This window comes from Cuculus canorus, chromosome 1 (assembly GCF_017976375.1).
Source record: "Cuculus canorus isolate bCucCan1 chromosome 1, bCucCan1.pri, whole genome shotgun sequence".
NCBI classification, from domain to species: Eukaryota; Metazoa; Chordata; class Aves; order Cuculiformes; family Cuculidae; genus Cuculus; species Cuculus canorus.
Genome location: NC_071401.1, coordinates 132,980,383 through 132,994,249, shown reverse-complemented (window position 1 = coordinate 132,994,249; position 13,867 = coordinate 132,980,383). Strand labels below are relative to the sequence as shown.

At 45.0% G+C, this 13,867-nt stretch overlaps 1 protein-coding gene across 3 annotated transcripts; it reads right to left on the bottom strand.

Annotated features, from left to right (window-relative positions):
* Positions 1-4,644: 4,644 nt before the first annotated feature.
* On the bottom strand, positions 4,645-12,468 carry LOC104060640 (C-type lectin domain family 4 member A). 3 transcript variants are annotated; one of them, XM_054056849.1, is made up of 7 exons: positions 12,042-12,467; positions 11,848-11,954; positions 9,858-9,971; positions 7,012-7,104; positions 6,258-6,409; positions 5,942-6,063; positions 4,648-5,238 (listed from the first exon to the last, which is right to left on the bottom strand). In XM_054056849.1, exons 2-7 carry the CDS (start codon positions 11,912-11,914, stop codon positions 5,097-5,099), a joined length of 690 nt encoding a protein of 229 aa, XP_053912824.1. In that variant the 5' UTR covers positions 11,915-11,954; positions 12,042-12,467; the 3' UTR covers positions 4,648-5,096. The 3 variants fall into 3 exon arrangements, with proteins under 3 accessions (XP_053912827.1, XP_053912825.1, XP_053912824.1); XM_054056852.1 differs by lacking the exon at positions 7,012-7,104 and having other exon boundaries at positions 4,645-5,238; positions 12,042-12,468; XM_054056850.1 differs by having other exon boundaries at positions 4,646-5,238; positions 11,848-12,468.
* Positions 12,469-13,867: the final 1,399 nt, after the last annotated feature.

The following is a 13,867-nucleotide window of genomic DNA, read 5'->3' as shown; positions in this document are numbered from 1 at the left end:
TGTGTTCAGGCTGTGTTGTGCTGCCCATATCCCTTCTCCACAGGATAAACAGCTGGTTGATTATAACAGGAGCCTGCAGGCAGCTCCCACTCAGTACTAGCACCACCAGGCGCGCCACCAGGTACACATGTACACTTGTCTTTATTTAAGGTTGCAGCAAGAAGTACCCATGTGAATATCTTTTTGTTGGATAGAAAAAAATATGAATAGAATTGTTTTCCTTGTAATAAAATCCTATAAGAATTCAGAGGAACAAAATGAATTAACCCTTGCAGAGATGGGATCTGTTCAGGGATCTGTGACCTGACTGTAGGACCATTCAGTGCTGCACAGCTCAGGGTCCCCTGCATTCAAAGGGACATGATTATCTGTGCTATTCCCTCTTTCCTTGTAGATTTATCTTGATAAATAGGATTTTAACTGGTACTTTACAGAGTTTGAGTGTCTTTCTTACTGGGATCATAATGAAACAGCATTTCTTGGTACAAAACACTGACATCAAATGAGCAACTAGTTTTTGGTTGTTGACCAACAGGTTCCTTCTCACTGACTGTCAGGATCAAGGAAGAACAGCAGTTGGGTTCCCTTGCCCTTGAACCTTTCCCCGCCAAGCCATGTAGTCCTGCTTGATATGCTACAGGTTTCCGATGGTATTAGCATTGTTGCCCACACGGAAAAGCTGCAGGGATTAATAGTCTGAGGGCTGGACAAGTGTTGGCAATCTTTCCACAACACCATGAAAGCAAGCCCCTGGCGAACAGCAAAACTGCCTACATGGTGTAGTAGGTTGACAGATGGGAGCCTGACTTCCCTAGAACAGAGAAAAGTCCACTGGGGCAGAGGTAGCCTCAGCAGAGAGAGGATCCAGCCCCTTCTGATCCAAAGACCTCTTTAAAGAAAATTTCCATTTACCTTGAGCCTGTCTAGGAGATCCAAAAGGGAACCAAAGCAGCAGGATTGTATCTCAGCTCTGCACAACTTTGGTAGACAGACATTAATAATACAGCTATCCTGGGACATCACCAGCTTTGATGCACCTACATGGAGCCTGCAGTGTTCTACCACTGCTCAACTCACATGCCTAGCAGAAATATAGGATATTCTCCTCCCCATGTGGCTGTTTCAGAAGGAAAATAGATGGCAATGGCAGCTCTGTGGTTGCTGCTATATATAAGTTGCAGGAGAGCTGGAACTGCACAAGCTGCCTGTTGAAGGGATAGACTGTGTCCCTCTGCTTATTTCCTGCCAGAATGGCCTTAATTGCTGGCCCAGACATGGGTAGGCATTCAGGCAAATCTGTACTCATCAACAGTACAGGCACTGTTTTTGCATAGATGTAACTCACGGAGTTATGTTTGGTTGCTTGTATGGTACTTGAATGTTTGTGCGGGAATCATAGATTATTGTTCTCATGTGGATACCAGTCATCAATAACTTGTTTGTTTGAAACTACCCAAAATAGAGAAGACACGCTCCCATTAACAGCAAGACAGTGTTTGTTTCTTGGACCATTTTCATCCACTCCTTTCATTTGCTTTATAACCTTTCATGAGTTCAGTAGCTGTGAAGGGATGGCCCAAACCCTCAGTACTCCAGGAGCAAAACCCACAGTGCTCTGGAAACAGGAAGCCACCATTTCTTGCTTTTCTGATCTGTGAAACAGTTTCACAATTTCGGAAATCACTCAACATTTTGGCTCTGCAGTGCAGCCACACTATATGACCTCCGCGTCAGCCACTCTTCAGGCAGGGGAAAAGAACAACATTGATCTGTTCCACAGCACACTTATTGCAACCTGGCTCATATCACTCTCAGCTTCCCTTCCTTCTTTGACCAAGTGCACAGTGTCACACAGTAGAATGGCTTCCCAACAGCCAGCCTGGAAAGAAGGGAAGATGAACTGGCAAGGGTTCTCCTGAGGGAAATTACCCAAAGCTCTTTTGCATGTAACATTGCCAGAGGACACTAGCTTAACTACGGAAGTTAACATAAAAAAGGAGTGTGTCCTCACCTCCTCCTCTTCCATACCTTCTGGGTGGACACCGAGCTGCAAAGAGAACAAAGCTTTGCTGCAGTAGTTTAGAATGGGAGACTGTCTGTAAGATATCTGGTGACAAAAGTTGTTTATCATGACTGATGTAGATGAGCTCCTCTTTACATCCCCTTATGTTAGTCAAGTGGCTAACTTCCTCCCACATGTCCCTACTCAAAATTGTTCTTAAAAACATAGGAAGAATCAGCTAGTAGGTAGGACACAGGGACAAAGGGAAGCAACAGACTGCATTTCAAATCAGAGAGTGGAGAAATAGTGACAGGAGTGAATCTTATTATACTGAAATAATAGTGTTTTTCTCCAGGCACAGATTTCCACAAGAGTGATTAGATCCACAATAATTAGCTCATTGATGTAGATTGAGCTGATAAATGTATCAGGAAGATTTTCTCATAACTCATATTTTATCCTGGTCTCAGCAAAAGCCTAAACACAAGACATAGAATAGCTAGAGATGGAAGGGACCTTAAAGATCATCCAGTTCCAATACCCCTGCCATGGGCAGGGACACCTCCCACTAGAACAGGCTGCTCCAGGTCCCGTCCAGCCTGGCCTTGAACACTCCCAGGGAGGGGAAGGATTCCAGGGAGGAATCCTTAGACAAAGGAAGGAGATTGGCCTGTTTGATTCCCAGGGACTATGAGTTATGTCACAGAAATCATTACAGCTTGCTCAATGCTTGTCCTTCACACACAGGGCGGGGCAGGACCTGCTGTCCCATAGACTGCAGAGGTCTTCAAACCAGCTATTCCCGTGCATCATCTGGTATAATATTCCCGCAATGGGAAAAAGAACTATGACAGCAGAAGTTCGGTGTTTGGGCAATGAAGTCCAACCTCCTAACTGTTAACTGCTTTGGCTCCAGTGGAGATGTACCTGTTTCCAGCTGGGGACAGCGTAGTTTCTAATATAATAAATCTGAAAAATCTCGACAGGGAAGCAAAGGCATGCCTTATAGCCTCTACTTAGGAATTTTGTCCAGCCTGCGTTCCTCTAAGCCAAGTGAAATTGTGTCCTAGTTTGTCACATGTGAAAGATCTCACAATGTCTCTCAGACAGCCAAAGCCTGTGGGCAGCTGATCCACAGGCACTGCACACACTAGGGCAGAAACCCTCAGAAACACCCCTTATGTTTTGGGATGTAAAGATTGGGACCAGGCTTGTCTGTGGTGACTATGAGATGTTGGAGTTCAGGATCTTGTGAGGAGAGAGCAGGGCAAAACGCAGCACCACAATCAGAGACTTTTGGAGAGGTACACTGGCCATTTTGAGGATCTGCTTGGAAGATTCCCACGGGAAGACTGCCACTTACCTGATTTTCTTCTGTATCGCTTACTACCATGTGCTGGTGTCCTTGTTTTCATTCCAGGACATGTACATGTAGCAGCAGCATATTTAAAGCACCTCCAACCCATCATGCAGCACTCCAGCCTTGCACTGAGCAATGACAGCAGGCCACAGAGTGAATTCTGTCAAGAGGATAGACAGTGAATATGGCATGTTGTCTGGACAGTCACCAAAATCATGAGGATTGTTCTCTGCAGGTTGTTACCCAGGCAGCTGAACTTATCACCAACCATGTGCCCAAATAAGCTACAGGGAAGCCATCTGGCAAGCTGCACTAACTGAGGGAAGTTTCCTATGTCTTAAAAAGGCGAATAGAGCACCTTTTGGAACATCTTTCATATGAGGAGAGGCTGACAATGTTAGAAGTTAGAAGCAACTGCCAAACTCATAAACTGCCTGACAGTATCACTTCTGCTCATGTATTCCCACTCTGCAGAGTGAAGATGCAGACTCCAGCATTCACACCTATTCAAAAAAGTCCTCTGTGTTCTTGTCAGGTCACTACTGGTGTCTCAGTTTTACTTAGGGTGATGTTTCCTCCACAAGACAGTTGATGCTACAGCTTGACAGATTTGAAGTCAGTGGCTCTCATTCATGTGGAAGATTTTGCTAGCTCTGGTCTACTCCTGCCTTCCAGTAGATTACAACACACGTTTGTGTTTACATCAGTGCTTTCTGTTTGTGTTGACCTGTGTGGCTGTTCATCAATATATATTCTTTCTCTTCTTTATGCATCTGTATATGTACATACTGTACATACACACTTAGCCTCGCTAGAGCTGCAGCAGTTTTGCCTCTGCTGGGCTATTCACTAGCTCCTTCTGTTCATAGAGCTACTCCCATTGATTGATTTAGGAAGGCAAGTCTGCTCGTCACCTTGTCTCTAGTACAAGTTCTCTCCTCTGTTCAGGACACTGAGAGAGTTTTTGCCTCATACTTGGTCAACCATGTGCAGGCCAGAATCCTGGAACAAGTTCCTGTTACTCTCCTGGGCAACATTTTTCGCCATGGCAACAAATAGTCATAACATCCTTAGACCTGGTTTCCTATGCCTAGTCCCTTCTAGAGCCTTGGCTGCATGCAATGGGGTTGTGTAGCCAGGTTGCCTCTGAGGGGTTTGCTCTCACTGAGTGGGCACAACGTATGTTGCAGAAGCTGTGTAAGGCTGTGTGCTGGCACAGCAACATCTATTGATCCTGCTTATACAAAACACCTGCAGCTTAGAGAGGGAAAGAGGGAGAGAATGAACAAAGACTTTTTCATTGTTCTGTATTTTCCCTTGTATAAGAAATCAATATTTATTCAGCGAAACCAATGTAACTAGAGGACATTCTCTGTGTGCCCCAAGAAAAAGCAGACACCTCTGCTCAAGGAGACAAAGAAAATCAAAGATCAGAACATCTGTCTTTCATTCCTGTTTCTTCTTTCTGGAGATCTCGACCTCTTTTCAGCCAGTGGCTGCCAGATCCACTCAGAAGGAAGAGGGGACAAGAGCCCAGGACCTGCTTTGATGATCTTGAGTCTTCATGTGTTCCCTGAGTTGATACATGCTCTGGAGATGCTGAACACAGAGTAATATCACTTCCACTCACATCACCCCACCCAGTAGAGTGAAGATGCATGATCCAGGGGCACCTATCCCTCCCAACACAGCCCTGAGATGCTCCCAGTTTTACTCAGGATGGGGGTCGCTCCATCACACAATAAGTGCTGCAGCTTCACAAATTCGATAATGGTTCCCACATTGGATATCATTCCAGTTGTGTATCTTTGGATTTGTATGGATTACAACGCACGCCTCAACAGCCACATTACTTGGTTCCCCGCTCCGCCAGAACCTGAGATAGAGACAAACATGTTAATCCCCAGCATACCCCATAGAGCACAACAGGATGCAAGGCTTGGAGAGATAAGAAAAAAATTCTGGATGCTGATTCAGGGACAGAAGTAGCACCCTTTTTCCTGCTCTGCTATCCCACTGGTACCAGCCTTACCTAGCAACCTGCCTCCTTCCTATAGACGATGCAACGGGGATCTGCTTGGTGCTGGTGGGGTGACTTGCTCACTGCCACCCCATGCACTTCGCACCCAGCAGGGGCATGTGTCTGCCTCTGGGCAAGTCTGACATCCAGAAGGAGATGCAGCAAGGACAGCCCTAGTGATCTCTCCCTGTGCCTCATCTCTCCCACAGTCTCATGGCACTGGCCATGCCCGTGCATGTACATGCATGTGTGCATGGTAGGGGCAGTATGGAGGTCAGGCAAAGCTGGTCATCTCTGAAGAGTTCTTTCTGCTTGTGAGATGCAGCTTATTCTGTGCCTACAGCACTGATGGCCACATCACAGGTAGTTAACTTGCAACCGCTAATCAGCATAGATGGGGCAATGTGAACCTAGGGTTCTACATAGCCCCCTCCTGCTCCATCACTGTCCTCTCCCAGGAATTTGTCTCACCTCCCTCTTATGCAGCAACAGACACTTTCACATACACTCTTAAACTACCAGGAGGGGCACCAAGTACTCTCCATCCCAAAATACTCACATTGCTGACTCATTATATGGAGTCTGGTCCACCCACTGCCACTGGCCCAGTGCCTGTGCAGTCAGACCGATGTAGTAATTCCTTCCTCGTGGAGATTGTTGTAGCTCTTCAGTGAGGAAAGTCTGGAAAACAGGGAGAGGGCAATGTCCATGAGGTGCAGGAGTCCCTGTGAGGTGGGAATGGTGGTATAGGAGAGCCAGCACTGAAGGGATGCAGAAAGAACAGCCCCCCAGCCCCAGAAGCAACAAGGGTCTTTGAGTCCCCTCTAGGGTCTGGCATTGTCTCTGGCTGCTGTGACTCTCAGCCCCACACAAACCTGCTCTGCTGTGGTGTTGATCACCACCAGGTGGGAGCCCATGGCGGTGCAGTTCTGCTCACTCTCAGCCCAGTTCATCATATCAACCGACATGTAGTAGCAGCTTTTTTTAAAGCGTTTCCAGCCGTTTGGGCAGCACAGCCAGCCTCTGCCTGTGCAGAGAGAGATTGCAGATATAAACGGTGCTAACAAGAGAGATGGTGACGGCAAAGACCCCTGTTCTCCAGGGACAATGCTCATATTCCCTTATGTTGCTTTTTCTGACATAATGGGCTTGAATAAACAAGGATAATACATATAATTCTTCCAATTGCTTTGGTGTATGACCAGTGAGCTTTGTGTACTCAAATCCGTGGTAATCCTTGTTAGGTGATCTCAGATCTTGACTTGACAAAGACAAAATTATTTTGGTAATCTATTTGCCTTCTCCTTGTACAGCCTCATTAAGGCCCTTAGCCCCACAGAACAGGGAATATTGCTTCTTTCCCTGACTAGAGACACTCTGTTATTATTGCTCCATTGTTAACCTTCCCTGCACCTTTGTTTTCTGTTGCTTTTGTTCAGTCAGTGTTCACAGCCACTCTGTACTCCAGGACATCATTAACAGGGACCTCTCCTCCTCCTGAGCAGTTAGCTGTCCTGTGGACTCTGCCTCTCTGGAGTCTGCTCCTACTGATGCTTGCAGTCCAAGCAGACCCTGGCATTCATTGTCCCCATCCCAAAGACCTCCTTCACCCCTGCCAGCACTACTGACCTTTGTGTTGCGGCATCGCTGAGACACACAACCACTCCATGAATTTCTGCTGCAGGACTGTGGACTGGTTGCCTCTATGGGAGAAAGGTATGACTGGAAAGGGAGAGGAAAGGTGCCAGGATTACTCCTTCCTCCTGGCTTCTCGCACGCCATCTCTGGGCTTCACTTTTCTTCTCTCCACCAAGCACTGTCTCAGCATTGCCTCTCCTCTGGCTGTTGCTTTCCATTTCACAAGGAGTAACTCCCATCCTCTCCATGAAGGGAATAGCCATTTCTGCTCCCAGCATCCCACAGATACCTGCAGGGACTCCTTTGCCCACTGATGGACAAGATCTAGCCAGGATGACCTGGCCAACAAAGCTAGAGAAGCCTATGACTGACTCAAGCAGTGTCTGATGGCTGTAGCCAGCCTTTGGTTTGTCAACAGTCTGTCCCACCACTGAACAGCTAACATCAGGACTCCTCGTGTGTTGTGAAGCTGAAGGTGTGGGGTTAGTGGATCCCTGGTCTGAGGCTATGAGAAAACTGGCCTGAACAAGTGATATGGCTGTCTTCACATGCAAAAAGAGACAATCTTTTATGTTAGAGAACATAAGGACAACTGGAAAGACATCACACTAAGTACATGCTAGACAGGGTGGGACTGATTCCACCCAGCCACAGGCATTTGCCACACAGATGACTACAGCCAAGCTGCTTGTCTAAATATCTTTACAATCAATGAATAAAAAGCAGCATTTTAGTGGCAGTTTATTTCTTCCTAAGATAGACATCAACAGTAGTTTGGATGAGTAACATATCAGATGGGCCTATTTCATCAGCAACAAAAACAGTTCTGGTGAAAGTAGTCACACACAGCTAGAGCTGCTGAAAACAGGGTGGCAGGTAAGCTCCTAGGATTTAGTAGCTGGTTTATAGGGTGTTGGTGAGAGATTGTGGCAGGCCACATCCACAACCTGAAGGACTTACCACTAACTCAAAGACTCAAGGATACTGACTGGAAGTTGATCAGGGTATGCTAAGTAATACAGATGTCATTTTTATTAGAAATACTGATTTAGAAATATTGTTACTAGTGAGTAGGGCAGAGTAATCATAGCAGCATCTGCGACTGACGAGTGAAAGGCTATAATGGAAGAAGACTCAGAGGAGATGGGCAAGGGTGATGTGTGCAACCCTTTTTGCAAAGACAGGTGGTCTTAACAACAAAGAGAACCAGACAGTGGCTTTTGTACTAGCTCAGTTGAATGAATCAACCAGTTGACCAGCTGTGTAACTGTTCATCCCTCTAAAATTCAAAAAGAGGGCAATGTCTTCGTAAGTCAGCCAGACCAGCAAGAGGTGACTGTATGTGTGGCTTAGCACAAAATAGTGCAGAAGATGAATGACTAACAAAAACATCTCTGAAGAAAACAATGGCCCTGAGCTGGCTTTAACTTACATGTTCCTTTTAGGTCATTGGAGACACTCAGTGTCTTGATATATTGCAGAGACTAGTAATGAGAATTAAATTTGTATTGTGATTCAACTGCACATTGCATTTGTTACCCTCTGCTAAGTGCAATTCGTACTTGTGTTTTTTATTTAAATGCATTCCTATATCACTCTGCTAAATCAAAACCCTATGTAACATCAATTAACTTGAATAAGTAAATTTACCATTAAAGATTAAACCTTCCATGTGTGGAATATCTAAAAGAGCTCAGCCAGAAAATATTATACTCTAGCAGCCTACTGTAAACCTCCCCAACCATTGAAGAGTATTGTGAAAAGTTATATAATTGGGAACACAGCGATACAAACTTCTGGGGCTTGGGAAGTAATGACAGCAAAAGGAAGAGAAGCAGCTTATCTTCCCAACATGTCTTCTTCCAGAACCTGTCACCTTTATTGACAGTTTGTGTAAACATGCCATGAATGATCCTTAGCAGAAAATGAGAGTCTAACAGACTATAATCTCCACAAAGTGCATGTACAAAAATCACTTTTAATGAATTTTTCTGGTAGAGTGCAGTGAGCACTAAAAAAGTGTGAGACTTCGCACTGTGCAGTTAAGCTTGAAGACGCCAGGACTAACTGGGAAAAGCTGTTTCTTCCATTAGGACATGGAGTGTGTCAAAGCACCTTAAAGAGATCAGGTGCAGGTCCAACTGCTTGTATAGACACTTGTGCTGCCATCTCCAGGTTTTTTCCCCTCTGCCGAATGTTATTGAGTTCTTCCTGTGTGGTAAGCTGGTAGAGAACTGCTCCACTGTTCCAAAGAAACCATGTATAACCTGGGAACACTGAAAAGGCTTCAGGATAAACGGAGGGGATGTATGCAGACGTACAAAGTCAAGGCAGGACAGCCTGAGACCTTACAGAAAGCCCAAGAAGCTCTGAATTTGTGAAGATGGGAATGCTTCAAGTAGGGCAGTGGACTAGAGACCTCCAGGAGTCCCTTCCCACCTAACTCTTTCTGTCATTCTAAGAAAGAGGATGTGTACAAGAGAATAATCTGGCATAATGCTGCAGTAGTCCTAGCTCCTACATACCAGCTGGCCAAAACCTCTGGTTTGGCTGGCCTGCAAAAGAGAAGTTTGTGTCATGTTATAACTGTACCCTTAAATCCACAGTGTTTAAGTAGTCAGGAAATATTTTGATCGTAAGTACACCTGTCAAATATTCAACACACAGGTTTTCTGAGACCAGATGTTGGCACTTGAATCCTTTCTCAAGGCAAAAAGCTTCCCGAGTAAAAGCTCTCTTCTGGGTGGAAGATATTGCCCTCTGGGCTATGATTTCTCTGCTTTTGTCCCAGCACTTCCCATAGAGCTTTCTCCTGTAACCAGCCTGCAGATACTCACCAAGGAGAATAACAAGGGCAATGCACACCAAGAGAAGCAGCAGTGAGATCAGCCATGGGAGCCAAGGTGGGTATTTCTGGGGATGGTGCTCATGCTTCTTCGTCTGAGTAGGTACTAAAAGTGAAGGAAAAACCAAACACAGTCAACTGTTTCAGTCAGCCCACATAACAAGGGTGTGCAACTCAAGGGAGAGTTGCTCGGAAAAAAAGCTATTTCAGTTCTGATGTGGAAGTCACACAGTTTGGGAGAGGGGCACATTGGGACAGAGCAGAGGACCTCTACAGTTTCTGGGTAAGGTCAGGTTCAGCAAAACTGTTCACAGTCCCAGCCCCACTGGTGAGCTATCAATGCTAACTGCCGGCATTTAGGGGTGAGACCTTCACATGGTCTCAAAATCTGAAGTGAAACCATGTCTTGCTAGATTGAGCCCAAGAACTGCCAAATACAACATTGCTCTATCCATAAAACTTGAGACATTCACATGAAGATTTCATGTTGCCTTCTCTCTAGAAAACTATTTATGCCTGTTTCTTAGCTTTTGGACTTTCTTTGTAGAAAGCTGGTGTAAGCTGAATGAGGGCAGGAGATAAAAAAATGCACAAAGGGATGATGGCACAGAATCACTGGAAAAGAAAAGAATTCTTTTCTTTTCCATCTCTGCTTTTCAAGCCAGCATTCAGAGATTTGCTGTTGTAAAACTAGGCTACGCTAGGCTGGATGCCAGCAGAGAATAGAGAGCTGTGTCCAGCAGGGTAAAGTATCACACTCAGATTCAGCCTTGTCAGGGCCTGACTTTTCTCTAGATGAACACTGCCAGTACTGAGGAGGTTTGGGAGCCAGCAGCCCAATGGATCACAGAGAAGGAGGAGTTAACAGTTGTTAGGAGACTATTCTAGATTGTGGGAGGTACCCAAACCAGAGTGAACAGGAGGGTAAAGAGAAAGCAGCATTCACTGCGACCAGGAGTAATGAAGATTTGGGAGAGAATGATAGTAATGATAAGCTTTAGAGAGCCTTCATGTTTGTTCAGCATGAAATTCCCAAGTGTACCGCAGCCTGATATGCTTGTCAGCCATGTCTAGTAAGCAAGACTTCTAAAATCCTGATATTTGGGGAAGCCCAAATACTTCTACTACTACTGGAACTTCTACTTTGGGACTACTTCCCAAAGGCTTGGAGAAAGCTGTTACAGCAGGGCAAAAAGCATAGTCTTTCATTATCAGAAAACATTCATATACAGGCAAGACCCAGATTTCCCTGGCCAAATCATGTTTTGCTAGCCAGAGATTTTGTCTGTAGTAAAAACAAGGAAACAGTACACTGTCTTGCAACAATTGTTTCTCACAAAGCTTCAGAGGGCAACTGACTGGTCTGCTGTAAGGAGGTGTGTTGGTTCTCTGCTTCTGCCCTTTCCATAAGCAGGAATCTGTAACCTCATATTCTCAGAGGCAAGAGCAGAGGTAGCCAGGGCTTGCACTTATTTGCTGCCATTTGCTACCCTGGGAGACAGTTCAACTTTGTGACAGATCAGATTGTTTGTAATAAACCATAGTCTCTGTTGTTGGTACTCAGTATTTGTCCAAAAATGACTCATCCAAGAGTAGATAACATACAGAGAGGCAGCTACTACCTGCATTGTACCAGGGCTAAGCACCCATCCTGCACTCTCTACCATTCACCACTATCAATGTTGCAACCAGAGAACTAAAGGAGCCCAAATACTGGCCTTAGTGAACTCTCAATGTTTGTGCTCCCAGTAATCATCTTGGTTCATGTTGCAACTCCAAGCACCTGAAGATGCCCATCTCTGCTCTCGTAGACATTCCTTGACCTTCTTACTTCAAAACTCCACCATTCTCCATGTAGTGGTAGGCAACTTCTTTTTCTCACCAATTTGTCAAGACCAGGTAGGAACTAGAGTCACATTCCCAGTTCTCCAGCCCTCCCCCCTCCATGTCCTCTTATCCTGAAAAATTTACCCATTTCTTACCTTCAACTGCTGCAGTGGGTGATGCATTCTTGAACTTCACCTCAGCATAGGTAATTTCTGATGCCATTCAATTGCAGTGTGATCACTGATCCCTGTCCCTAGTTTTGCTATGGAAAAGCAAAGGGCCTTTTCAGTCCCTGGTTCCAGAGGGAGACACCAATAAATTACTGAGCCTTTCCTGTCTGCTCACTCACCATCTGTCCAAGAAGGTTGTGCTGAACACCGGAAGCACTGGTGATAACCTGAGAATTCCTGAGTGTCCAGAAATGCTCTGAACAGATTTTCAGTTTCTTAGCCCAGGAATTCAGCCTCAGCACTATGGAAACTTCTGAGAAATAAAAGAAAAAGGAGAACCTAACAACTGAAAAGGAAGTTGCACTCCTTCCTCATATAAAATTCTTAGCTGCTAGGTTTCCTTCTTAAGATCTCTTGGTTTGTTTCTTTGTCCACTGTCCTTTTTTTCACTCTCTCCTTCCCTTGTCTTCATGTCTTTCTTTGTCTGTTAGTAATTCTGATATTGTTCTTACATTTGCAGCTATCATAGGCCCCAGCTCAGATTAAGCTACAGCATAGCCCAATATAAAATGCATTCTGCCCTTACTTGTCTTGTGTGATTAAGCTGCATCTACTACATTGAAAAGCGCACGCTATGTCTCATCCTGGGAAGACAGCCCCAGTTGGCACTATAACAAATTTGAAATGAGGAACTGTTCCTGTAGAAGTGAAACTGGGAGTTGCAGCCTTAGGCAAAGGAATAAAAATAATCAGAAGTTTGATATATCCAGGGAGGCACGGAAAAGGATGAGGCTAAAGTCGGAGAGAACAAACTAAGCAGAATAAAAAAATGGTGTTTATGGTTTGAGAGGTTATTGGGAAGAGCACACATACAGACCTCTCTATCACAGCTCTAGCTGGCTTACAGCCTGTGGAAGCTTAGAGCAGTGCTTGCTTCAGGGAGTCAGGCTCCATTTCTGAGGCTGAAAAGGGCTGGTTTATATATTTTGCTCCAACACTGTTATTTATCTCCCTTTTCTGCTTTCTGGTAAAGGCCTTTGATATTACATCGAGAAAAAATATCAGACTACTGTTTAGTCTGATTTCAAGCTGGGGTAAATGTTGAAAGGAAGCAGTTAAGGGAAATGGTTGCTAAGATACATACCAAATCAGAAAAACTTCTGAGAAGAAATGCCAATGAGTCAGGATATCTGGAGAAAAAGGGTAAGAAGGGTTCTGTCAGCAGATAGGACTCAGGAATCACAGAATGATTTGGGTTGGAAGGGACTTGAAAGATTATCTAGTCCAACCCCCCTGCCATGGGCAGGGACATTTCACTGGATCAGGCTGCTGCTCAAAGCCTGATCCAATCTGGCCTTGAACACTTCCGGATGGGGTATCCACAACTTATTTGGGCAGCCTGTTCTATTGTTTAATCACCCTCATTGTAAAGACTTTTTTCCCCCATATCTAATCTAGGCCTAGTGTCTTTCAGTTTAAAATCTTTGCCCCTCATTCATTCACTACATGTGCTGGTAAAAAGTCTCTCTCCATCTTTCCTATAAGCCCCCTCTAAGTATTGAAAAGACACAATATGGTCTCCAAAATAACTGGAACGAAGAAGAAAGAAGCTTTGCTTGATTAGTTTGGCTAGCTGGAATTTCCTCAAGGCAGATCCAAATGACACACTAGCAGAACATCAAGGGAGCTAGCACAGAGAGTACACAGGGCAGAGCTGGAGGTGAGACAGGACAGTGCAAGGAAGAACACGCATCAGACAACAGGGGAGAACAATGTGGCAGAAGGTAAAGGGCAAGGCAGGGATGTTGTGGACATCTGAACACAGACTAGGGAGAACTACTCCTAAATAGAATGTGACATACATAACTAGATTTCATTACTAAGAAGTCTCTTCATATCTCATGGGCACTGAACTGGCTTCACTTTTCCTTTTCATATTGCGTGCAATGAGGGTGACTTTTTATACAAGAAGAGGAGCATCTACAGGCCAAAAGCCTAGTCCCTT

What these genes read in the sequence shown, in the direction of transcription:
- LOC104060640 (XM_054056850.1), bottom strand. Translation starts at nt 11,914, where the DNA reads ATGGCATCAGAAATTACCTATGCTGAGGTGAAGTTCAAGAATGCATCA. An exon ending in AGCGATGCCGCAACACAAAG is followed by an intron (nt 6,410 to 7,011) that starts GTCAGTAGTGCT and finishes CTCTCTGCACAG; the next exon opens with GCAGAGGCTGGCTGTGCTGC. An exon ending in TCAACACCACAGCAGAGCAG is followed by an intron (nt 6,064 to 6,257) that starts GTTTGTGTGGGG and finishes CCTGTTTTCCAG; the next exon opens with ACTTTCCTCACTGAAGAGCT.